Raw genomic sequence first — 26733 nt, forward strand, 5'->3', positions numbered from 1 at the left:
CACAGATTCCAACCCTAGCCTAGGCCTGTAGTAATTAGCTCAAAGCTGATTTTTCCACTTTAACAAAGATTTATTAAGGGTCTACTACATATAGAGTCCTGTGCTAGGAGATAAAGAAATACAGAGATTCAACAAGACACAGTCCCTGCCCTCTTAGAGCTTAAAATACAGTACAGGGATAAAACATATAGACATACACAAACAATTCAGATAAACTAATAGAGACACGTGATAGGGTATTTGATGTCCTAGCCCAGAAAGGCTGACTACGGATATTAGGGAAAGCTTCATGGAAAAGATGGCATCTGAACTGAACCTAAAAGAATTGAGAATTACTATATTAATACAACTACAAAACACTCCTTACATAAATACAAACAGACCTAAATTAACTGCTTTATGTTTGGGCTATGCCGATATAATAAAAATGACAATAGTAACTAAATTAAATTATTCAGTGCCATAATCAATTATAAAATTTATTTGGAAAAACAAAAGAACAAAATCCTCAAAAGAAATAAAGTTAAAAAAAAGGGAAAGGAAAATCTCAAACTATTCTATAAAGTAATAATCATCAAAAATTATTTGGTACTAGTTGAAAAATAGAGGTCAATCAGGGGAATAAATTTAGTCATACAACATAAAGGAAACAAACATAGTAGCATAGTATTTGATAGACCCAAATAATACAATTGTTGGGGGTAAGGATACGTATACTATTTGACAAAACACCTGAGGAGGCAGGTACTATTATTATCCCCATTTTGAGGCAGACACAAATTGACTTGCCCAGAGTCATGCTGCTATTAAACACCTGAGGCAGGATTTGAACTCGTGTATTTCTGACTCCAGGCCCAGCTTTATCCACTGTGCCACCAAGCTACCTCAGTTATGGTGGCTGTTATTTGTCCTTTGTTCTCAAAAAAAGTCTATGGCATCAGGAAGGTGATGTCATGACCTGGTAAGTGAATTGGATTTAAGTGATCGAGGGCTGTGCAAAGTTACCAGCCTCCCTTTCTCCTCCAGAGCCATCTGGGTCCAGTGGCAAGATACAGATCAGGATGGCTAAAGATGACTCAGATCAATTATGGTATCCTGCTACTGGAGAGGCTGAAGATGGTGGACCACTTGAGCTCAGGAGTTCTGAGCTGCAATGTGCTAAACTGAATGGGTTTCCAAACTAAGTCCAGCATCAATACAGGGCACCAGGTTACCTAAGACGAATGAACTAGCATAGGTTGGAAATGAAGTGAGTCAAAGCTCCCATGCTAAGCAGCAGTGACATCAGGCCTGTGACTGGCTATTACACTCCCAGCCTGGGTTACGGCAGGGGAGACCCAATTCATCTGTCCCATTCTCAACCAAAATAATATCAATGGAATTATATTGTAAGAAATGACAAAAAGGATAGCTTCATAAAAATTTTGGAAGGGAAGTGTAGACTCAAGCAGAGTAAAGAGAGCAGAAACCATCAATGCAATAAGCAACAAGATTTCAAAGAATGATGAAGAATGCTACCCACTTTCTGACAGAGGAATCAAGGAACAAAATGAGATATACATTTTTAGCTAACATGTGGATTCAATCTTGTTTGCATATTATCATTTGTTACCAGAGCTTTCTCTCTCTCTTTTTTTTTTTGGAGTGGGGAAAAATAGGCTGGGAGAAGAACTAGCAATAATGCTACCCCAAAAAAGTCAGTCATTAAAACATTTTTTGGTGCACAAAAGAGAATTCAGAAGGAAATACTGACAAATTGTAGATTTTTTTTAAAAAGCTGCACAATTTCCCAAATGTATATATGCCACTTTGTATATATACATGTTCTTTTAAAATTGAATTGTGAAATAAAATTTTAAAATAGGTAGTATTTTTGACAAGTAGAGATAGAAAGGAAGCTATAGATAGGCACAGGAAATACCATGAGAGAATCAGACAACCAATCAATAAGCATTCATTAGGTGCTACTATATACTAGGCATTGTGCTAAGCATGAGAGATGTCAAAGAAAGTCTAACAATTTTGGCTGTGTACTTGAGAGACACTGAAGTACAAATTGGCTAAAGCTGAAGGTAGTACTGTATGAACAAAAATGTACTTTTCCCACAGAAATAGATTATGGAGGATTTTGAATTACAGGCCAAAGTGTCTAAACTTTGTAACAAGCCACTGAAGGGTTGTGAATATGGGATAATTAGGAAGACTCATCTGAAAGCAGAAAGAAGGGTAATTAGGAAACAGAAAAAGTGCAAATGGGAAACCCAGTTGAAAGCCCACTATAATAGTCCAGGATGGATGGTAATGAAGGGCTTACAGGTTGGTTACCAGTGGGAAGAACTGATATGGTCAGACAATTAAGATAGAGAAATCATAGGAATAGATGGAAGGATTGGGGGGAGGGGGGAGACACCATGGAATCAAAGATTCAGATTATGAGTGACAGAAAGAATAAAGAGGGAAATTGCTTCAATCCAGTCTATGCTATTTTAACCATGCTGCTCGAACGAAAAAGAAGTCTGCATAGCTTTTAAGGCTCTCCATAACTAGCATGAACTAAGAATCTCCCTGACAACATACAAATGGTTATTTTGGTCTCTTAAACCCCTACTGAGGAGAAAACTCATCCCAAAGTAATTTATTCTACTTTTGGATAGTTGTTCACAATAAATTTAATAAAAAATTTAAATCAAGTCTAAAACTGCCTTGTTGTCAAATTTTGTCCACAGTGCTTTTCTTAAATCCTTGCCAGTGATAATTTAACACCACATGTGCTAACATTTCTTAGGTTTTAGCAATGCTTCCTAGATTCCTTCCAGCAGGATGGCTTGTGCCCCTGTCAATCACCATACAGTACGACATGTCTTGTGGGGTACTCTACCAAGTTCTGGATGCATGTCCCTTCAACCACCAATACTCCTCTCACCTTACCCATGGTACCTGACTATACCTTTAGTTACATCTTTATTACTTGGAAGACAAAGAGCTGCTGCTTCTTTGAGGGGCTCTAGCTCCTTTCCTTTCTGAGAATGACCTCATATTTAGGCCCAAGTTTTCAAGGATCCTTTTTCCCTTTCTCCATCCAACCTCCTGACCCAGGCCAGGATTCCCATCTACCTCCTCACATGTATTCATTCACTGAAGCCTTTCTGGATTTTTTTTTGGCCGGGGGGGGGGTTGTTTGGTTTTTTTAAAAGATTTCTTGAACTTCTGTGATAACTTGGGAAGAGGTGTTTCTCAAGGCCCCTGAACCTCTTTTCTGGAATGCAAAGAAGAGTCATTAGCTCTGATAGACATGTAGACACCTGATTCATGCAGACCACTGCACCATCACAAGAGCCCCCTATCCATATCTAAAGTGAAATTCACTATCTCTTCTCGTTTGTGCACATAGTTTCCCCTTAGTAGGCTGCTGTGGCAGACTTTTAGTGTTGTTAGTACAGCCCTTACATTGTCATCTCATTAGTACCTAGACAGTCCTTTCTCTTATCTTACCCTGACCTTACCAATTCAACTTCCTTCTCCTCTGCTCTATCCTGTTCCAACTGTGGTCTTACATCTAGATGACCCATACCCTTCTCAGCTACATCATTCTATCATATGTAGATAGTGTCTAGTTTAGTGACAGCCTGTAAATTCAGTAAAGACTTGCTGCTGTACTCAAGAAATATTAATTCAAGATTGTTAAGATTCACTAACTTTACAAACTCCTTAGTAGTTAACCTTATGCGTTAACACTTCTTCACTACATAATCTGTATTCCCTGACTAGTTTTTAATATGTGGCAACATCTTCAAATAAGTACACCAAAAATGGTTACACAGTATAGCTTCTAGTTTCTTTAAAAGGTAGTTTTATTTTCCAAGAATTAGTTGCCCTATAAATTCACTTCTATTTCCTCATATAAAGCATGATTAACTATATGAAATACTTACATCCATTCTTATTAGTATATTCAAATGAACTGCTGAATCACTGAAACATCTGAACGTAAACATTCAATTTAAATAATGGTAAGTCTCAGCACTGGTGGTCATGTTTTGCTCTAAATAATTTCAAAACTTGTACACACATACCTTCAAAAACAGCTACTAACATGTCATGATCAGTCTTCACATCTTGAGTGGTTTGCCATGGAATTGAAAATGGCTTTTTGTTAACAATCCTTGAAGGATTGGCGTTAGATGGATCATAAAATTTCAGAGGGAGTACGTTGAATTCAATGAGATGTATATATGCCAGCCAAGCCAAACATCGATCACTTGCTGAAAGGTGTTCTGCTATAATTTTCTCATTGGCTGATTTCAATGCATTCTATGTAAAATGAAAAATGAATCCAAAATATTTTTTTTAAATAACAGACACACCAGAATAAGCTTCAAAAAAATGGAAGGCAAAGAAGTACAAAACCGCCTCATTTCTCTGAGTAAATTATGTATTTGACAAAAGCAATCAAAAGTCTGATATGGAATACAATGTCAACAGTCCAAGAAAAACATCTAGCTAAAAAAGAAAGAAGCAGCCACGGTGAAAACTCTTTCAAGAATATGTATTCAATTAAATGGAGCATTTTTTTAAGCCAAGTTGTCTTAAATGAGATTTACATTTTTAAAAGACCACTAATTTTTAATAAATGAAATTATATGCTATAATGAAATTATTCTGACAAAATGTTAATACCAAATTAAGATAATTTTCAGAAGCTTAATAAAATGATTCAAGAAGAACTTGCAAACAGTCGAACAGTGGTTCAAAATCTGCTTCAATCAAGTAAAATTAAGGTTTACCACTAGTGGTTAGTGATACTGTTCTTAAGGCTCAAATCTGCCTTAAGATTTGAATATCTTACATATAACTAATGTATATATTACATTATACATTGTATAACATGAGGAAATTTTCAGTCTATATAATAGAGTCTTCAACACAGTATTAGTTCAAATGTTAGAAGTCAATGCTTACCTGTAAGATGGCAAGGGCATTTTGGTATCTTCCTGTGAATAAGCTCAGCTGAACTCTAAACAAAAGAGACTCCAACAGCTGAAAGGACAGAAGATCTGAATCCTCACGCTCTGCTGCTTCCATAAGGAATTGAAGCATCCTACCACATACATAATCCTTTCCATCAAAAGTGGTTTCTAGATTCAAAAACTGTCAAAAAATGGTTCATACAATTAAATCATATGTTATGTACAGAAATGAACCATGATCATTGTTGATTTTATTAAAGCAGTAGCATAAACTTAAGATTTTCTAGTATTATTTAGTAACCAAACCCATCTTAGCCATGTTTCAAGAAACCATAAGTCAGAAAGTCAAGTTTAAATGGAAATGACATAATAAATAGGAATATAATAAAAAAAAAATTATGAAGTTCAATTTTATCTTTCCTTTATCAAGGATTTATAAATTACAACTACTAACTAAACTGACTAAATACAAATACTAACAAAATACAAAATGGATTTCTTGCCCAAAATTTTTTTCTACTTTTTATCTTCCTCAAGGGGACAAAAAAATCAAATTGTTTTCTCCTTGTCTAGCCTAAGTTGCTACAAATCCTAAGAAAGTAACTTATCTCTTAGATTATTAAAAACAGACGCTATCAGAGGTTATTTAAATTCTCTCCACATGTTCCACCAATTTAGAGGTGGGAACCTTTGAGGTCATCTAGTTCAACACCTTCAATTTGCAGTTGAGGAAACTGAAGCCAAAAGATGTGTTTGTTCAAAGAAAAAGAAAAAGGTGAGATTAGATTGCTAAGACCCCAGCTAGTTCTAAATTTTATGATCTTACGAATACATGAGAATCTACTTGTAGATTAAAACATAAAAAAACCTAGTCAGATGAATTTGTTTGATGACCTCAATATTTACTTCCTATGTGTCTAACTGTAATTCAAAGAAAAATTTGTGCCAATATTTACTTACAGTCCACCAAATTTGGTAATTTGGAGCATATTCTACAGCTGTTTCACACATCTCTTGCACCTCTTCTTTAGTTCCTCTTTTTGAGAACAATCTAAGGTAATGGCACCAGATTTCGGAATTTTCTTTGTTGTTCTCCAATGCTCGAGCCAGAACATTTAAAGCTGCATCCAAACACTCTGAGGAAGAACTGTGTATTGTTTGTTGTTAGTTTATATGTACACATGCTCATGTGTATGTATACGTGTATTATATATGTTAAATACTTTTTAAAAATTTATTGAAAAACAAGATAGGCAGCTAGGTGGCACAGTGGACAGAGCATTGCCCCTTGAGTCAGGAGGCCCTGAGTTAAAATCTGACCTCAGACACATAACACTTACTAGCTGTGTGACTGTGGGCAAGTCACTTAACCCCAATTGCCTCACAAAAAAAAAAACAACCAACCAAAAAAACAACCAACATAGGATATATGTACCCAGAATTGCCAATCTAGTAAAGTTTTTTTAATCTACTAATTTCTTATTTTTGAAAAATGGGCTTCCTGCACCACATGTGTAAATGGGTCGCCATATATACTACATCTATCTACTAGGTACTTCATATGAATTAGATATCAATTTTCTTAATGACAAGGTAGATTTGAACCAAGAAAAATGTATTTTGAATTTAAAACACTTCCGGCTATGGACTGAAAAACAAAAAGATTGCTTTTTAAATGAATGTTGAGCAAGTATTTATCACAGACAAAAACAACACAGCATTATAAAGCCACAGGTTTATCACCTTTAAACGTACTTCAAGTCAATGTTCAGTAATGCCTTTTATAGGTTTATACTGACCCAAGAAAAGTTAAACAACTCTCTCTCAAGGCCAACTACTGCCAACTCAAAATATCAAAGCATTCAATATAAAAGACCTTTTCAACGGTCAAGGACTTGCTATCTCCTAGAGAAGATAATTCTCTCTCTCATGATCCTATTCATAAAATAGGGTACAGTTCTTTTGGCCTTCACTCAGTGAGTCACAAAAGAAAACACTGTAATTGATCCCTTCAACACGGGAACCACCCATAAAGGACACTAAATGAGCAGAAAACTCAAATGTATGCACTAGCTTAACATTCTGTTACATTATATGACTAAGAAAAATACTTCTAAAATTTATCTTAAGATTTTAGTTAAAGCATACATCATTAAAGCATGGCAGAGCCAAGTAAGAAATATCTGGCTGGTACAGGTACAGCTACAATTTTTGGACACTTGCATCAGAACAAGCATATCCCATAAGAGAACATTCTACAACACAAACACTTTTATCAAATTTAGTTTTTAAAGTCAGAAACTTCTCTCAAATGTTTCACATAATTCATCACATATGTGAGTGAACTGCAAAATAACAATTAGCTTTCAGGATATTGTGATCACATTAAATCTACACATTCTTCATTGCTTAATTTTTTTTTTTACTTCTAATCTGGCATTCCCACACACCCACCCATGCTGCCTATGAAAAGGGAGAGCATAGTCTCAAATGGAATGAGAAGAGAGGAACAAAGACGCAGAACCTTCATATGGGGGCCATTTCTTCTCTCCCTCTATCAGTGGTAAACTGTCATCACTCACTTACATAGTGAGAACATTCTTTCTAGTGTTGCCAAACACACAGAGGCTATTGAGAACTTTCAGAAGCTGTTACCATCATTACACACAGATCAAATGCCCTAGGTGTGTGACAGAATACATTTAAGTGAATATACCACCTTTTGTTTAGCTCATCCATCATCATAAATTACTCAATTAAGGCTGAAAATATGTCAGCATACAAATTTAAGATCTAGCTTTAACAGAAATACCAAATAAAATAACGCTGCTCAAAATGCCCATAACTCAACTCACCAAAATTTGCATTCACTTAGTCAAAACCCACAAATTTTGCTGAAATGTCATAAAACATTAATCTGTTCCCTCCTAAAATGTTTAACATGAGGGAATCCCAAGTGGGAAACTTCTTGTTTTATCATCATCTTTTAAATTTGATAGACTGTCATTTGACATTTTTACCAGCAATTACTCCATACAGCATCAACTATTTTCCATTTCAACAACTTCCATGCTGAACTAAGCCATCTGGAGTTAATGCTCCAATATAATTTATTACTCATACTAAGCTCATGTACAGCTCAAGATCTAATCTTAAAACTTTTCTAACTGCTTTTAAACAATAAAGTGCTTGTGGCTTTGACAAAGAAACAAAGACTCCTTTTAACACCAAAAAGGAAACCTGATTACTACAGGTGAAATAAACCTCAAACACATAAAAATATAAATGTACAACAGATCTGCTTACACAAAGATAAGATTGACCTACCCCTCGTTCTGATTTAAGTACTTGTAGGCAAGCTTGATCCAGAGCTGTACATCAGAAGGGTTTTCAAGCACACTTGCTTCCAGGTTAGAAATGTCATCAGTCTCATTTGTAAAGTATCTGACATCATCAGGAGTGACAACAGCATCCAAAACTGGAACACTGGTCTGGTGTTCAGGCGGGGGAGCTAAAAGGGAAAATATTATTCAGTGGAAAAACTCCTTGGCTCCTAGACACAGAGCTGTATAATCAACAGAAACTGACTGCCTACGGAAAGATAATTTAATCAATAATAATATAAGCAGTTAACATTTATATAGTGCTTACTATGTGTCAGGCATTGTGCTAGGCACTTTACAATTACTATCTCACTGGATTGTCAAAACAACCCAGGGAGGTAGGTGCTGGTATATCCCCATTTTATGGACGGGGAAGCTGGGTGCAAGCAACCTAAGGAACACAGCTAGTAAGTGTCTGTGATCAAATTTAAACTCAGGTCTACCTGTCCTAGTGCTCTATCCACTGCGCCACCAACTGCCCCATGTCACCTACTGCATTCAACAACCAGTTAAAAGATCATCTTGTACTCTCAAGATGAGAATCTGTTGAAATGCAGCCTAGTTGTTAACAGTGCGTTATAGATCCTGTTAATTGTATTCACCACAATTTTGCTACAAAACGAAATTTTAAAATACCACAGATTCCCAGGTTGGAAGGAGTCTCAAAGGTCACAATGCATCTGTTTTTTACCATCAAGTGATCAACCAACCCTCATTTTAGGACCTCCAGGGTCAGTAAATTCACCATTACAATTTTCAAACAGCTCTGACTGATAAGAAGTTCTTTCATATAAGCAATAAAAATCTGCCTCTCACACTAGTTCTTTCCTGAGGCCAAGCAGAATAAGTTTAATGTCTGGTGAATCCAACAGCCTTTCAAATACATGAAGACATTAACGTATCTCCCCCTCCCTAAAGTCTTTTCTCAAAACGTCTCAGTCCTATCAACTGATCCTCACTGACATGATTTCAAGTTCCTTACCACCCTGGCCGACTTCCTCCAGAAGTGCTATGAAAGGGATGAAAGATCACCAATGATCTTTCTAAATCAGGTCAAAAACTAAACACAGTACTTTAGAAGCAGTCTTACCAAGCAAGAACACAATGAACAGAACTAGCATTACCCTTATTCTCAATAAAATACTTCTATTAATGCAATCTAAGTTAACCTTTTGATTTTGTGGCTGTCACATCACATTAAATTCCAAATGAAACACATTTTAAATAGTATTTAAATAAATGTGAGCTCTAAGAAATGTTACAGAAATATAAATAACACGGTACAACTAATAAGAGTACACTTTTTCTCATCTGAGTGGTTTCTTAAATTCACATAAATAAATGTAAGTCAGAAATTTCTTTAGTATTAAGAATATTCTAATAAGCAAATGATTATGCAGAGCTCTTATAACAATTTCAAAATGGACTTCTGTATCTTAATCTTTTTTCTTACCGTATTTAATAGGTCCTGTGGATTGTTCTTCATCGCTGCTACTGTTACTACTATTATCTGAAACGGGTTTTCTCCAAAATTTTGGCCTCCATTTCCTTTTTTCCTTATAAGTTGTAAATGGAGGTGCTAAGACAAAAGAACACGAACTGGTTGAAATACATATTGTTTGGGAAACAACCAAAGCAATAAGCTATATAATGAAAATGTCAGTATATATATATATATATGTACATATATAAAATATTCTATACAACACAATGCCATGTGAAGAATTTATTTTCTAAAGATTCACTATATAACATTACAAACTGCATTTTCCTTTAAGTTACCATAAAACAGTATATTTAAAGTACAACTTAAGGAAAAAGTACTTACTATGACCTTTACTTTCATTGATATTACTAACAAGAAGAACAGCCATCTGGTCCATTGACATTCGATCTTTGTTTACACCAAAAAGTTTTTCAATGTATTTTTCTGAAATTAGAACAATGCTATCTTCATAAATAGTGTATAGGATAGAGGTGCATATATATGTATTACACTGTTTCATGAAGGAAAAGCCCAAGGGCACATTTCTCCACCCCCTTCAAGTCTCCAGACAAGAGAGTTGGGCAAATGTCACAAATAATGAGATGAAGGTACAGATCATGGAGACAGAAGAGAACTAAAATAAGAAATATGTGAGATGGTAAAAATGGTTAGGAAGCAACATAAAGAAAATGAAAAAAATGAAAGAAAGTGTAAGGGCAGGTAAAAAATAGCAAAAAAAAGTCAATACAAAGAATTGCATAATGTCACTTCGTAAAACTAGCATTCTATCTACCTAAGGCAAAGTCTATGTCATCTAAAAATTTCTTAACAAATCTCACAGCATCTTCCATTCAATGAAAGGTGGAAAAATAAACTGAAAAATGCTATAGATGCAATAAATTGGTTATACTGAATTAAAGCTGGAACATATTAAATGAAAATTTTAATGTAATTCAAAATTATCAAAAATTTAAAATCACATTATCTTGGTTAGCCAAGACAATGTGCAATGCAAAATAAAAGATAAGTTCACTCATCAAAATGAGTGACACACCATAGGAGAATGTTTTATTTTGAAGTATTAATGCAGTTCTTAAGACTACATACAGGGTTTAAAAGAAAACTCCTAACAGGAAATATTTTTATTACCCTTTCATACAATTTTAGAAACTTTATTTTTCTTAAATACTGTCCAAATTCTAAAATGACCCATTGATTTCTTTAAAATCTATCATCAATTTGGACATGTTGGAAGCTATAGAAAATGTATACTAAGCTACAAATATAAAATAGACCTTAATTTTAAAAAACTAATAATAATTACATAATAGTTTTAAAGTTTTCAAAGCACTTTTATATATTCATTTCATTTCATCCTCACAGTAACCTTACGATGTGGGCACTATAGGCACTACAATCATCATTTTACACATAAGGGAACTGAAGTTTAGTGGTTAACTCAGCTATCAAACCTATTCAAAAAGCTACTTTTTTTAAACAAAACTTAGTATTTAGGAAATGCCAATAATGAGCAGCATGAAATTTAGGATCACAAATATAAAGCTGGAAAGAACCCTGGCAATTATCTAATCTAATCCTCTCCTTTTTACAGGGAAGGAAACTGAGGCCCAGAGAAGTGAAAAGACCTGCCCAAGATCACAGAGGTGTAGTAAGTGTCAGAGGTAACAATGAACCCAGAACTTCCTGATGCCATTTCCAGCACTCTGCCATGCTTTGCTGCCTCCACAGTAACAATGATGAAAGGCAGCAGGATTTTTTTTTTCTTAGAAAAGCTAACTACTCAGCCTTCTTTGCTAAGAAGAATTGAAACCACATGGAAAGTTTCATTTTCATAGACAATCACACTTGGTTTTCCACTTAAAATAATCAAGCATCATTATTTTACACGTTGAATAATCTCTACGGATAGTGTTTCATGCTATTTTACGCAAGATACATACTAAATAAAATGAAAACGTATTTTAAGTTTGTTAAAGTTGACAAAAGATTAAATTTAAATTCTGCATCTTTCTAGAACTAAGGGAGATTCTTTTTTCAGAAGTGAGGCAATTCACAGTAGAGTGGAAAGGAGGGATTTGGAATCAGGTAGCCTGACTTCAAACACTGACTCTCACATTTATTAGCCTCATGATGTCTTTCTCTTCTGGGTCTCAGGCTCCTCACCTAGAAAACTGCCTGCACCAATGACCATCCTCTCCCCAACCAGCTCTCTATTGAGGACCCTAAACTCAGAAACTACACAGGTTATTTATGGGTGTTTTTTTAAAGGGCAAAAAGTTTTTAAACCACAGAATCTGAATAGTTTCTCTGGACCTTATATGGCAGCCAATTAAACAGTTGAATTGGAAGATTAAAACAGTTCTAAGTTTTCACAGTAACACTAAGGGAGATCAAGTCCCCCGAGTCAGCTAATGCAGCAATTTTAGCTATGAATGGATTCCAAATATAGAAAGGTTTAGGATTTTCACACATTGAGGTTTTCAGGGGCATCAATAAAAACATACAACTTAGTCACCATCCACTCTCCAGGGAGAACAGCACACTAAAACTTAAAGTAAACCTAGCTTAAATACTGCCACACCAATAAAGAACATAAAAAGTGATTTCTACCATAACCTTAATTAATGTTTACTATGACTCGAGCCTTATGTTTGACATTTTTTTAAATGACAAAAGGGGAGCAAGGGCTTGTATAATTAACATTAAGTTTCTTTCTATAGAGATTCAAATCCTTCACAGTCAAACTTACTATTTTTAAATAAGCTGACATTTCTAAGTCAAGAAAATCTATTGAATTCATTTAAAGAACCAGAACTGGACGGAAAGTTAAATTTTTGAATTTGTCGGTTTCATATTTTCACTTGGAGAACTAGGGGTGGGGGGTGCTAGGGAAATGGCTGACAAAAACCTGTTGCAACTGTAATTTCTTCTTCTGTGCTTTTCTCAGAACAACCAATCAAAGATAAATTGTAAGACAAAATGTCCTGGAACAGCTGTTTCCGGGTAAAAGTGCAATCTTGCATGTGTTGCCTATAAGTAAAATAACAACAGCACAAAAGAAATAATTATACACAAAGTTAATTAACAGCAAGATTTTCTCTTCAATTAAACAAAATGTTGATGACAGACCAGAACTTACCATTGACAATCATCATCATTACATGTGCCTGTTAAATCAAAACGGCAGAAACACTGTTTCGGTTCAATCATATTACTGTATGATACTGAACTGAGGTAAAGCTTTTCCTTGGTTCGAAAAAAAGGACTAAATCTAATAAAAAGGAAAAAAATTAAGTTAAAAAAAAGCAACCAGGATAAATAATTTGATCTTTACCATTTTTTTAAAATTTTGCACCTTATTTCCAATAAAAGTTTGTTAAATGGATGCTAAAGTGACTTTGGAAAATATAGAAAATAAGTAGCAATAGTATGCTACATATATAGTCAAAAGAATTAAAGGAAAAAATCAAAAGGAAAAATCTGAACACCAAGTTGTCACCTGTACTTCAATGACTTTGCTAGAATTTCAGTTTTATCAGGGACCTAAGAAATAACAGAAAGAGTAACCTAGCACTCACCTGCCATAAAGAGGCAGACTACCAACAAACAAACATCACTTCAACAAAGCCCTTTAAGCTTGCAGCAACCCAAACAATGAACAAGTATTTCGATGAAAACTACTACAGTAACAAAAAACAAAAACAAAAACAAAACTACAGTATTTCTTCAGCCACAGCTCACGGGCATCAGAAAAGGAGGTTCCTGCCAGGGTGGTCATAGGAAAGAAGACCAGAGACAGAAAACATGCGACCAGAGGGCCCCTAAGATCCAGCTAGGTGGCGCTGTGGATAGAGCACCAGACCGGAAGTCAGGAGGACCTGAGTTCAAATCCAGCCTCAGACCAAATACTTAACCACTTAACATTTGCTAGCCGTGTGACCCTGGGCAAGTCACTTAACTCCAACTTGCCTAAAAACAAACACAAACAAACAAAAAAAAGATCCAGCTCTCTCAATTTTAAAGATGCATGGGGGCCTACCTCCAAAAGGCTGAGGTCAACCCAACAAGCAGGACAGTTCTGGAGGTTCGCGGTGTTTCTGCTGTGATTTCATCCTGTTCACTTTATAATTTTTCTATTTGTCTAACTTAGTAATTTTACTTCTTCTTCTTTATCCAATTTGTTAGTCTTTTCCAAGAACCAGCTTTGACAGGTTTAGGGGTTCTAGAAGTCTCTTCTTATTAACAATTTCTCCTCTAATTTTAAATATTTCATTTTCTGCATGAATTTTGGGTAATTTTTAATTGCACATTCAATTTATTAATCCTTTTGCTTCAATTTTGTTAACATATGTTTTCAAAACTACAATTTTTTTCTCAAAAATAGCATCCCAGAAACTCCGGTTTGTTGTCTCGTGGTCACTTTCACACATTTATTGTTTCTATGATGTATTCTTTGCCCCATTAATTAGCAAGTCTCTGTTTAGGTCTATACTTTTTGCTCTTGCTCCCTGCACTAATTATTATTTTTTTGCATTATTGCCTATAATGGATATCAAATGCAATGAGTTTAGCATTTCTTTTTTACATTTAATAATTTTTCCATGACTTAGCACAGTCTGTCTTTTAAAGGTACCCTTTAATCCTATGAAAGATGTGTCTCCTTTAACATTCCCATTTACAAGATAACTTAAGGCTTTCAATTCTAAATTTTCTAATGGTTTCTTCAGTGAATGTAAGTCCTTTGACAGGCTTTGTTTCTTTGAGTCTTTGTATTCTCCAGAAAAGAACACATGGCCTAACAGGTAGATGGTGCTTAATAAAAGTATACTAATTTATTTTCCCCTTTTAATCTTTATGTTAGATTTGTCTAGCTCTCAGCAAGAAACATTCAATTCTATTACTGTTTTACTATCTCTTTTACAATATCTCATGCCATTTGTTGGGCGAGTTTCATACTGATAGTGGTTCTTTGTTTTATGGATCCTTTGAAGCATGATACAGTTTCCTTTTTTATCACTACTTATCCCATAACTTAAAATAACCAGAATACTGACTACTCATGGATAAGCTACTTGATATAAGAATGATAATACTACCTAAATAAATTTATAGATTTCATGCTATACCAAACTAACAAAACTGTCCCTGACAAAATCAAGCAAAATAATAACATACTGTATCTGGAGAAATAAGTAATGTAAAATCTTAAGGGAAATAAAAAGTACTAAAGCAGAAATGATCAAAGCTTTGTGGTACTTGTTAAAAAATAGAAAAGCAGACTAAATAAGGAAGATTCAGAAATAGATAAAGCCATAACCAGGCTTTGAACAACATAAATTACCTAGGGAACTAGCTCCCTAATTGACTAAAACAATTCTCAAGAAAACTGGAAAGTAATTCGGCAGAAATCAAATTTAGACCAACTTTCTTACACCAAATACCACCATAACCTCAAAATGGAATAATAAACATCAGACTTAAAGAAAGTGTTGGGTAGTTTTTTTCAACAGTTTTGTTTTCCCCTCTTTTTTCCATTTTTTGTCACAAGAGATGACTTTCTTGAACCTGGAGAAGGGAGAGATACATCGGAAAATGTAGGTGATGGAAAAACATAAGATGGGGGGCGGGAACCTACTTTTAAAAAAAAACCACAGTGTATAAAGGAGATATAGTACAGAATGAACATTATGAGGCAAAACTTGAAAGGCAAAGTGTTGGGTGTCTGGCTGCCAAAGCAATAGTTTATACATTAGGTAAGAAGACACTGAAGGACTCTGAGCAGAGGAATTATAAAAAGTGTAATGTGAAATGCCAACTGAAAGGGAGAAGAGAGGTTAATAAGATGAAAAGACCTGACAAACTACTGAATCCATCTAGGTGAGCGCTAATGACATCCAGGAAAGGCATCTGAGATACTACTGGTGTTTCAGAAGTTGTGTTGGTTTTTTTTTAAACATGCCAATGGCTTGTGTAAACAAAACATACTACCTGAAATCTTTCCCAAGACAGATAAGCAACTGAACTTTTTTTTTAACATAACTTTACATAACAGAAATTTGAGTAAAAGAAATGAAAGGTCTGGATTCAAATCCTGATAACACCAACTCTGTTATATGAGCGACCTTGGGCAAGTTATCTAACCTCCTTATGGCTCAGTTTCATTATCTGTGAAATGAGGTAATAAACTGGTCTCTAAGATCTCATTGGGTTCTAATGTCTGCTCTACCATCTGAAACCTGTGAACAATACCTTACTCTTAGGACCACCAATCAGAAACTACACAGAGCCAAAAACCCCTTACCATGGTTGGTGCTGTAGTTTAAAAAAAAAAAATTAAATCCAAAGAAATCTCACAATCCTATTAAGAATAACCATCACCAATTCTGATAGCTTTTCTGACTATCCCACATTCCTATCCTCTCCTGTCTACTCTCCTCTCTCACACATCCCCTTCCTGCACCCCACAGAGTCAAAGAACTGAAAACAATTTCGACTTTAATCCTGTTTTATATGATCCAGGAGTTAATTTAACTGTCCGACAGAGAACAAAAGTCTAGTTTTATAAATGCGCTTGCTTTCAGTAAAAACTGACATTATCAATGACAGCAGAAGAGCAACAACGAATTCTCTTTTACCTGTAGGACTTAAAAACAAGAAGAGGGCTATGGTATGGTCCAAATGGAAATGGTTTCCCTTCTGTTTGTTTGTTCTGTGATGTAACAATATCCACATCCACAGAAATTTCCTAAGAAACAAACCAAAAATGTTTCATATGGCAAAAAAACATTTTAGAGAGCAAAATTTAACTTTCAAAAATAAACTGTAACCTACTTGACCACGCAAAACCTTTTCTGAAATGATGGATGTACTTTTTGAAATCAGCTCCTTCAGGCTATCTTCGTTAGCATGCAATCTTTTCAATTCATCAATATTTAAACCAAGAAAAAGTTCCGGTTTCTCCACAGTGTTTTTACTGGGCTTGTTTATGCATTCCTTATTAGGTGTATCTGTGTGCTTCAGGTTTGGTTTGGTGAAAGAACTGGATTCTCGGAAAGATCTCCTTCGTTCTCTGCTTGAAGTTGACAGAATTTCATCATCGACATCATTTTCTTCACTGTCCAGAGTCAGTTTGTCTTGCGTTAGATCATGAAGGGAAGGCTGAGGTAAAGAAAATTCAGGTTCTTCTTCCAAAATAGGGGCTGTATTTGACTGTTCTTTTGTTTTCAAAGCACGAGCTTCTTTTAGCTTTTGAATCTTTAGAGCATACTCATATTCTAGTCGCTGTAATCGTTTTTTTTCCAAAGCAATCATTTCTGCTGAATGCTTTTTTGGACTTGATGCAGGGGAGCTGTCTAGTTTTATCATTTTGTTTGGCTAGAAAAAGAAAGCATTCACTTTCACATTCTCTGTGATCTCAAGAACATCAAAAAATAGTTGTCACTCACCTTTAGTCAGCCATTTCACTGAAGTCTAAAACAGTTTCTGTAGCTAAATTCTGAAGCCTCCAAGAGGCATGTACAATCACAAATCCATCAAAATAAACTTGTACTCTCTCTTGCTAATAACAGTAATAGTAGCTACATTTATATAGCACTTAAAGATTTGCAAATCATTTTACATATACTAACTCATTATCCTCAAAACCAATATGAGTGTTAGAGGATATCATCATCCCTATTTTCCAGATAAGAAAATTGAGGCAGACACAAGTTAAATGACTGGCCCTAGGTCACACAGTTAATAAGGGTCTGAGGCAAGATTCAAGCTATGGTCTTCTTGACTCCAAGTCCAGTAATTAGATACTATGACTCCTAACTGCCTCTAGAACTTGTAGACAAAGGCTGGGCAAATTATTACAAACCTCCCACCCATGAAGGTAGTACTTCTGTAAGCAACTTACTCCAAAGTAATCTTGCTCCAGTTTACGTTTTCCTATTTCTTTACTAGCCACTGCTTTTGCTCGAGCAAGCTCTTCTCCGTATTTTAGTGCCAATGCTTTCTTAACTGTTACTCGCTGCTGAACTCTGTGAATCTGCAAGTATAAGAAAACTTCTAAAAACCTATTAAAGAGAAATGTACCTTTGAAGAAACATCCTCTTCAATTCAAGAAACTTTTAAAAGTTGGCTATAAATGAAATTTTTGTATGTAATGAAATGTGATATATGTATTGAATATACTTAGTGGGAATTTTTTCTTTTTAAAATGAAGACAAGCAAATTCTATATGAATTTACACAGGTCAGGTTGTATAAAGCCATGAAAGGTCTCTGGACCCGGTGAAAAACAAGGTGTGTTGCAGATTGAGGGCATAATGCAAACGTGAAATTAGAAGTGTTTTAAGCCCAAAATGCAGTATTACTTGTTCCTGAAGCTTTTTTAAAAACATCCTGTTAACGTTAAGGATTTTTTCAGTTGCTTGAAGCTGTTCTGTAAGTTTCACAATCTTTGTTTCAGCATTCCTAACAGATTCCCTCTTCTTAGCCTCTTGTTGCAAAAGATTCTTTAACACAGACTCATCTTTCATAAGGAGGAGTCTAAACAGGGGGGAAAAAAACAGAATTAGAACATTATCAGAAGAAAAGAACCTAGAAACTACATAGCACAAAGTGGTTTTACATAAACCATCTAGGGATTAAAACAGAAGAACAAACAGAGATGTCACAGTCTCATGCTTCACAATGGAAATATTAAAGCCTTCAAAATAACCTTTTTGAGTTAAGGTCTAAATGAAAATATGCTGTAAATGACTAATAAGAGAAATGCAAATTAAAACAATTCTGAGGTTCAACCTCACAACCATCAGATTGATAGAGAAGACCAAAAAATGAAAATAACAATTATCTAAGAGGCTTTGAGGACAGGCACTGTTGGTAGGCTTTAAAGTGGTACAACTATGCTGAAAAGCAATTTGGAACTATACCCAGAAAGTCATAAACTGTGCATACTCTCTGACCCAGCGATACCATTACTAGTAACACATTACCCTACTCCCTCCCACCCCAAGTGATCGAAGACAGAGGTAAGGACCAATATGGACAGAAGTAATTTATAGCACCACTTTTCCTTGTAGCAAATAACTGGAAACAAGTCAGACACCCATCAATTCAACAACAGATGAACCAACCATCACTACCATGTGTAACAGAATTATTATTGTACCATGAGAAATCACAGAAAGAATGAATTCAGAGAAAACTGGGAGGGAAGGACTTATGAACAGCTACACTGTCAAGAAAGCTGAACCATTAGAACTGACAAGGGCAGCAAGGTGGCAGAGTGGATAGAGCACCAGCCCTGGAGTAAGGAGAATCCGAGTTCAAATCCAGCCTCAGACACTTGACAGTTACTAGCTATGTGACCCGGGGTAAATCATTTAACCCTGACTGACTCAATAAAAATAAAAAAAATTAAATTTTAAAAAAAACCTGATAATGACAGCATTGTAAAAGAAAACAAATCTGATACCTATGATCAATGCAATAACCAACCACATTCCAAAAGAATGATGACCAAGTATGTCTCTCACCCCTCAGGAGACATATACTTTTGGACACAATCAACCCAAAACCTATCAACCTTTGCTTGATTATACTTTCACTACAAGGGAAGGGGCTTTTGGGGGGTAGGAAAGAGGAGGAGCGGAAAACAGAGAGGTGGTATGTGATAATAATAAAAAAAAAAAAAAAAGCAAAAAAGCATCAATGAAACATTTAAAAATTCAGAAGGAAGCCAAAGTTCAGAAGTGGACAGAGAAAAGCAAAGCAATACTGGTAATAGTAAATTAAATTGAATATCCATTTTTTAAAAGCTGCTTATACTCATGATGCTATCCACACCCAGTGAAAGAATTAAGGAGTCTGAATGAAGATGGAAGCATACTATTTTCTTTTTTTTTCTTTCTTGTGGTTTTTTTCCCTTTTGTTGTGATTCTTCTTTCACAACATAACTATGCAGAAATATGTTTAATATGATTGTACATGTAGAGCCTATATCTGATTGTATGCTGTCTTGTGGAGGTGAGAGGGGAGGAAGGGGGAACAAATTTAGAAGTCAAAATCATATAAAAGTGAATAAAAACTAAAAATAGACAAAGAAAAATTAAAAGCTGCTTACAAAAGATTCATGATTTCCCATATAATTCCAATTTTCTGGCCTTTTTTGTATAGAAATGCTCATGTTCTTCACTTTTCAGCAGCTGTCTTGCCTGGTTTCAACTCCACAGAACAAGATGCCCCTCCCAGGATAGTTCATCCCTTCTAAACTCATCACCAGGCTGCTAATCTTAAGCATTAATTGACATCCCTTCCCTCAGCCTTCTCTCCCCTCTGACTAGAGGGCAGAGCACCAAACTCTTCTCAATGCCTCCCTTTATGGAAGGCAGAAACTGGACTCAGTTCACTTCACTTTGCGTCTGTTGCCCTGCCTGGTTTCAACTCCATTGAATAGGATACCCCCTTGACAGGTACACCCTGGTGCCCTGCCCCACCCCTTCTACCTGCCTCCTTTTGTGCCATTTCTCCCCCTTTAGACTGTAAATTCTTGGAGAAGCAGGACTTTCTTTCATTTTACTAATTGTATCCTCATCGAATAGCATAATGCCTGACATATAGTAGGTGCTTAATACATATTTATTGGATCAGGTGGGGTTTTTTTTGTATTTTGCTAGGCAACAGGGTTAAGTGACTTGCCCAGAGTCACACAGCCAATGAGCGTTAAGTGTCTGAGGCCACATTTGAACTCAGGTCCTCCTGAATCCAGGGCCGGTGCTCTATCCACTGCGCCACCTAGCTGCCCCCTATACAAGGCATCTCTCTCTCTCTCTCTCTCTCTCTCTCTCTCTCTCTCCCTCTCTTTTTTTAGGCAGTTGGGGTTAAGTGACTTGCCCAGGGTCACACAGCCAGTAAGTGTCAAGTGTTTGGTCTGAGGCCACATTTGAACTCAGGTCCTCCTGACTTCAGGGCTGGTGCTCTGTTCACTGCGCCACCTAGCTGCCCCCGGGATCGGATATTTGTTAATGATTTTCTAGTTCATAATAAAAAAAAAACTTAAAGCCTATTTGAACTAATGATTCAAGTTTTCAAAAATAAAGATAGTTTGTTTTACAGCACACCCAAAACAATATATGCATATAAAGATTTAATAGGATAGGAATACGAATGTTAGCAACCATATTTAATTAGCTATTACTTAATTGGTGTACACACACAGCAAATACTTGTTGCCTACAAATTACTTTGGCACCTTCACATCTATATATCTACTATCATTTCTAACAGGGACATTAAATTTCTCCTTAGGCTAACTGGTGGTCATAAACATCACAAATAATTCTTGAAAACTGAAGACATACTAAGAGTGTTCAATTTTGAGAAAACACATTGAACATATATCTAAAATATGTTATGCTAAAGTTTCAGTGTTTTACTTGAAGAAAAAAGTTCATTTTACTAAATCTAATATATAATACTTGCAATATTAAATACTACAAATGGAAGAAATCTTTCATAATATTCACAGAAATCATTCTGGAATTACTTGCATTATTAGAAATGCTATCAATCTCCTTACCATTAACTTTTAAGTGTTTAAGAATTGGGCAATTTAACTTTGTTATGACCTCTTTACCTTTGGTAGTTAAAGTTATTAATTTCATTATTTTAAAGTATTAAAGTCAAGTATATATTTCTGACATCTAATTACTGAAGCAGGCCAGAAAACGGCTTGTACTTTCTCACTGCAGTCCTTTGTTCCAATGGTATAAACCCAAACAAAAATAGTCAAAGTGAATGAAAATTACAATTCTTATCTCTTCACAGAGAACACAGACAGTTCTTACTTTCCATAAGTGGAACACTCCACAGACCTCTACATAAACTGAGTTTTTAAATAACACCAATCTGCAGATGTGGCGAAAGAAAGGAGGCAGATGGAGATAGGGGACTAGCACACAGTTCAGGGACATGGGGGGGCCAGGGACACAGAAGCAAAAACAGGAGAAGGAAAACTGGGAGCTGGGATGAGACATGCAGTACTCGAGTGCAGATGGACAGAAGACAGACTTGTCACCCAGACACACAGGCAGCTGAGTGGGGCAGGGCAAAGGTCTTCCCCCTCGGAGATTGTTAAGCCAAGCCTCCCCTCCCCAATGATTCAGCAACAGTTCTACTTTCACTTGAAAGGTTTTCTTTCTAGAGGTTTTTGTTTAGGGTTGGGTTTTTTTGGGGGGGAGAGTGAGAAACAGAAAGAATTGCATAGTAGTGTATGGTTAACATAGATTTTTTTTTTTAGAATACAGATTTCCTTCAGAATTCTTTATGTAAAGTCATATTTGTGTAATGCAAATTCATATAAAGCAAGAACTGTCTGTAATTAGTTTATTTCAGAGTTTGATATTAAACTAAGCAAAATTAAACAAAGTGATCACAAAGCAATAAAATTGCTGAGCTTTTCTAAATAAAAACATACCACATTTCCGTATCTGAACAAGTGCTACCCTTCAAAGTAATCACTTTCTGAGGCTGTACTTACTTCAACTGACAGTTTTTAAATTCTCTGGAAATTACCATAACAATTTTCATAGCTACATGAAAAACAGAGTCTTACTTTGCCACAGTTCCTTACTGAACAAAAATGATCACCCACAATGGTCCATCCACCTAATTTACGGAACCTGCCCCTTAAAAAGGTCTGGCTATTTCCAAAAATCAGAACCAAAAGAACAAAAATCTGCAAAGTTTTATTGTGCCCCCCCCATTACTGCAGATAGCTCGAAAGAGAGAACAGTTCCAAAGATATTTTCCAAAATGGAAACATCACACTGTCTTGTAAGGTGACTATTGCCTACTTTAAAGGAGATAACTCTCATTTCAGTATTCTGGGATGTCTGTTTTTTAATTACATTACTTACCTTATGCCTCTAGTACAGGGCTGGGGAACCTGCAACCTGGAGGCCACATGTGGCCTTCTAGGTCCTTGGGTGAAGCCTTTTCACCGAGTCCAAGTTTTATGGAACAAATCCTTTTACTAAGAGAATCTGTTCTATGAAGTCTGGATTCAATCAAAGAGCTGCACTTGAGGACCTTGAGGCCACAGGTTCCCTACCCCGTTCTATTAGTTCTTTCAACTAAATCCAAAATTGTTATAGAAGATCTCAATCATTTTAGGTTTCAACATATCATCAATAAGAGAGGCACCTTGGAATCAGGAAGACCTGGTTTAAGCTCCACTTCTCACACAAACTAGCTACGTGACTATCAGCACATCGTTTAATTTCTCAGTGCCCTCGGCAAATCTGAAACTGAATTGCAGAACAAGTGCTAATCAGAATTGGTAAAAGGATTTTCCTTATGGGAAACCCCTCATACTAATGAAATCACAGGCTCTATTAAAAAAAAAAGTTCTGCTTGTGAAACAGAATACCAATTTAATTCACCACAACAGAAAACTTCCTCCCTAGCTCCCCCCAAAATTATTGCTATTATTGGTTGAGATGATAAAAGACTTACTTGTGTTTCTTAAGTTTTGCTTCTGCATCTGTCACCTGCTTAGTAACCATTGCTATTCTTCCAACCCCATCAATTTCACCATCTGAGTTGGCAGGAGATGACGAGCTCGTCTTCAGCTGATCTGATTTTATTAAACGCTGTTTCTCTCGACTAAGACCAAAGTAAAAAATAAAAGGGTGCATCATTACTCTAAGAATCAAAACTAGAAGGTGGGGGAACATGGAGTAAATAAAAACTTCAAAACAAGCTAAGTTTGTAAAGCTTAAGAGTGTACTTAATAGACAATAAACCAAAAACATTACTATTGAAAAATTAACCCTGATTTGAATAACCTGAGACAGCCTCCTTAGTGCCTGTGAAAGCTGTACTAGTGTACACAGTAGTGTATGACACTTTTAGGCACTTGTGTAGCAGGCAGTACGCTGTATCAGTCGCTAGGTAATTAAAAATGTTGCTTACTCCTATATTTATTTTGTTCTATAGTGTTTTCTGATGTGGTTTAAAAAAAAAAACCACCACATTCACTTCTATATATGATTATCTGGCTCCCCCTCCTGGGTGATGGGTATAAATAACATTTAACCTGGGTAAAAGAGAAAAATCTTCCTCAATCATGTCCCACACAGGCTTCCATACTTAAAGCAGACCACTTTTAAAAAATTAACTGTATAACAATGCCACTCACCTGGCAATCTCTTCTTTTAATAATCTATATTCAATCTTTTTGTCTTCTGGTAAAGCTTCAGGTGTTCTCATAGGATCATTTTCCTTTTCTGATTTTGGTGGTGCTTTTGGTTTTGAAGCCTATGAGAAACATCTGAAGTCAAGTAGAATATACTCCAACAAAAAACACAGTAGAAACAGATGGAATACATGTAAGTAGGCAAATTTTTGTAAATAAAACACTACCTCTTAGCACAGTAACACAGTTATTTTCTAAATAAGACTATTTTAGGAAAACAATAAAGTAACTTGCTATTTTTGAGAATGTAATCAATCATAAATAATATCCCAATCTCTGTGTATTTCTTTTGACAGTTTCTCACAATACAAATATTTAATACCTCCAAGTTTTAATCAATTAAAAATATATCTTAATTATATAATTCACAGGGAAAAAAAGATTATTCTCTAAAGAGACAGATTACCTTTCCTTCCTCTTTCCTCTGTCCCACTTACCTCCGCAGTCCGTCTTGCTTCTTTAATCATGGATTCCAATCCTCCAAAAACACTATTTGTTGAATTGGATGGCTCCCCATCAGATTCACTATCATCAGAGTCATTTAGTGTTACCACCACTGATTTATGTTTAGGAAGCTGTAAACATAATATATTTGTTAGTGGTAACAGATGTTTCTTTTCTAAAGAACAGACAAACATTCAATAAGTTAGAAAGGCCCTTAGAGGTCATATAGCTCAAACTCATACCTGAAGCACAAATCTCTTTTATAAAGTTCCTACAGCCATCCAGCTTCACCTTTGTGACTCTCAGTGACAGAGAATTCAGTACTTTCACAAGGCAGCCCATTCTATTTTGGAGTAGTTCTCCTTGTTAGATGAAATATACCACCATATAACTTCTACCTACTTTTCTTACTTTAGTCTTTCAGCTCAAGGTAAGGTACATAGCTTCAATCTGATCCTATTCCTACCAGTCCTGGTTATAATCCCTAAAAACCTTCCCATTCAATTATGGATTTATCCAATTATTATGCATTATCTATTACCAAAAAATTATTAACCCATTTTAAACAAAAATACAATTCTTACAAAAATATTAGTTATCCCCTAAAGTTTCAAGGATTTACACGTAATAGTCAAAACTATCATCTTTTGCTATGCTATAATAATCAAGTTTTTTGTATTTCAAACTACACTCAAACTGTACTATACTTTGCAAGTTTCTAATTGAAAAAACACATGATTTCTTCCATATATGGTTGATAATGTCATAGATCCTACTACAGAATCAAAAACTGAATCCAAAATTCTGTCTTATTCTCATTCAAAGCCTACCAAAAGTTATTCAAGTGATATCATTTCTCTAAAGCGCCAAATACAATTTAATAGCCAAAGAGAAATAAGTAATACAGGTATCCTGACTTTACAGACGAGGAAACTAACATGATTCCAATCCAGTTCTCTCTTAATGCTAATACTACACTCTGCTTCTCCTCAATTTAAACTGCTAATCAGAGTCTCCCTTTACATGTGGAGGCCAAGATTACCTTTAAATTATCTTTATTTAGGAGGCCTCATTACATGGATACAATGCTAGACTTAAGCATCAGAAAAACCTGGTATTGGGCCCTGATACTATTACTTGCTGTGTAACCATATGGTCAAGATACTTTTCCTTCCCTAAGCCTGTCCCTCCAAGGAATGAAAATAATAATACCTCAAGTACTTAATTCACAGAGTTGTGGTGAGTATAAAATAAGGTATCAAATACATAAAGTGCTTTAAAACACTACATAAATATAAGCTATCATTATTCTTATTTTTCTTCTATAAAACCCCTTCTAACGTAAGTAGATCCATGCACAGATAATTCATTTGTGAAAAAAGTCTGTTTCACATGGAAGAACCACGATGACTCATATAAAGAAAAACAATCAACTTCACAAGAAGTCAAACAATTAAACCAACTTGAAGTCTCTTTGAATCACATAGGTTGTATGCATGGCTTAGAAGGGAAAACAGCAAAGAGGAGTAATTGGAGTAATTATGAGGCATCACTATTCATTTTATTTCTTCCAAACTGAAAATCTAAGCTGACCTCATCTGGTGGTCTATAAATCACCACAAGCCCACGTGGTCATTTTGTATCAGGTAATAGACAAAATTCTACCAACCTTGTATTTATTATCCAAAAAAGTATTCCCAAAACAATGTTTCTACGCAGCTGAACAAAGAAGCATATTACTACGACATTTACTTAACCTTAAGAAGCTAACTAACTTCACGAAACAATAGCAAAATTTTGCCACTTTTGGTGTTCCAGAAAAAATCCCTATACATACATTCTGGTAGCTTGTTTTATTTTTTAAAAGATTAAGCTACTTTTTACCGATATCACTGTACGTGGAAGACGAGGTCCTCTGTGAAACTTGGGGTTCTGTATTCTAGGCTGAGATACTGTGTTAATACTGACTATGGAAAGATTGCTTCTTGGCACAGGCTGAGAATTGTTGGGAACCGGAGGAGAAGGTGGGCCACTGTTACTGGATGTTTCCTAAATAAGGAAATAAAACACATAAATTGTTATTTTTAAGCAGAAAAAAATCATTTATAATATTTAAATATATCTACATTGTTAGCGGTATTAGGATCATTCCAACTTCAATGAAAAAAGTAAACGCCAAAATAAA

The 26733-nt window shown here is 35.4% G+C and overlaps 1 protein-coding gene across 2 annotated transcripts in view; it reads right to left on the reverse strand.

Moving 5' to 3' along the window:
• The window catches only part of ZFC3H1 (zinc finger C3H1-type containing), a 65431-nt gene that overhangs the window by 11900 nt on the left and 26798 nt on the right, over window positions 1-26733 (reverse strand). For both annotated transcript variants that reach the window (XM_020968867.2, XM_020968866.2), the window contains exons 9-24: window positions 26433-26597; window positions 24542-24679; window positions 24048-24166; window positions 23363-23512; window positions 18217-18391; window positions 17758-17889; window positions 16689-17231; window positions 16493-16602; window positions 12997-13128; window positions 12766-12887; window positions 10179-10280; window positions 9804-9929; window positions 8295-8478; window positions 5928-6114; window positions 4960-5148; window positions 4074-4311 (exon numbers count right to left, since the gene is read on the reverse strand). In XM_020968867.2, the coding sequence (XP_020824526.1) occupies window positions 4074-4311; window positions 4960-5148; window positions 5928-6114; window positions 8295-8478; window positions 9804-9929; window positions 10179-10280; window positions 12766-12887; window positions 12997-13128; window positions 16493-16602; window positions 16689-17231; window positions 17758-17889; window positions 18217-18391; window positions 23363-23512; window positions 24048-24166; window positions 24542-24679; window positions 26433-26597 (2812 nt within the window). The remainder of the gene's footprint in view (window positions 1-4073; window positions 4312-4959; window positions 5149-5927; window positions 6115-8294; window positions 8479-9803; window positions 9930-10178; window positions 10281-12765; window positions 12888-12996; window positions 13129-16492; window positions 16603-16688; window positions 17232-17757; window positions 17890-18216; window positions 18392-23362; window positions 23513-24047; window positions 24167-24541; window positions 24680-26432; window positions 26598-26733) is intronic.

This window comes from Phascolarctos cinereus, unplaced genomic scaffold, assembly GCF_003287225.1.
Source record: "Phascolarctos cinereus isolate Bilbo 61053 unplaced genomic scaffold, phaCin_HiC Scaffold_1;HRSCAF=81, whole genome shotgun sequence".
In the NCBI taxonomy this organism is placed as follows: domain Eukaryota; kingdom Metazoa; phylum Chordata; class Mammalia; order Diprotodontia; family Phascolarctidae; genus Phascolarctos; species Phascolarctos cinereus.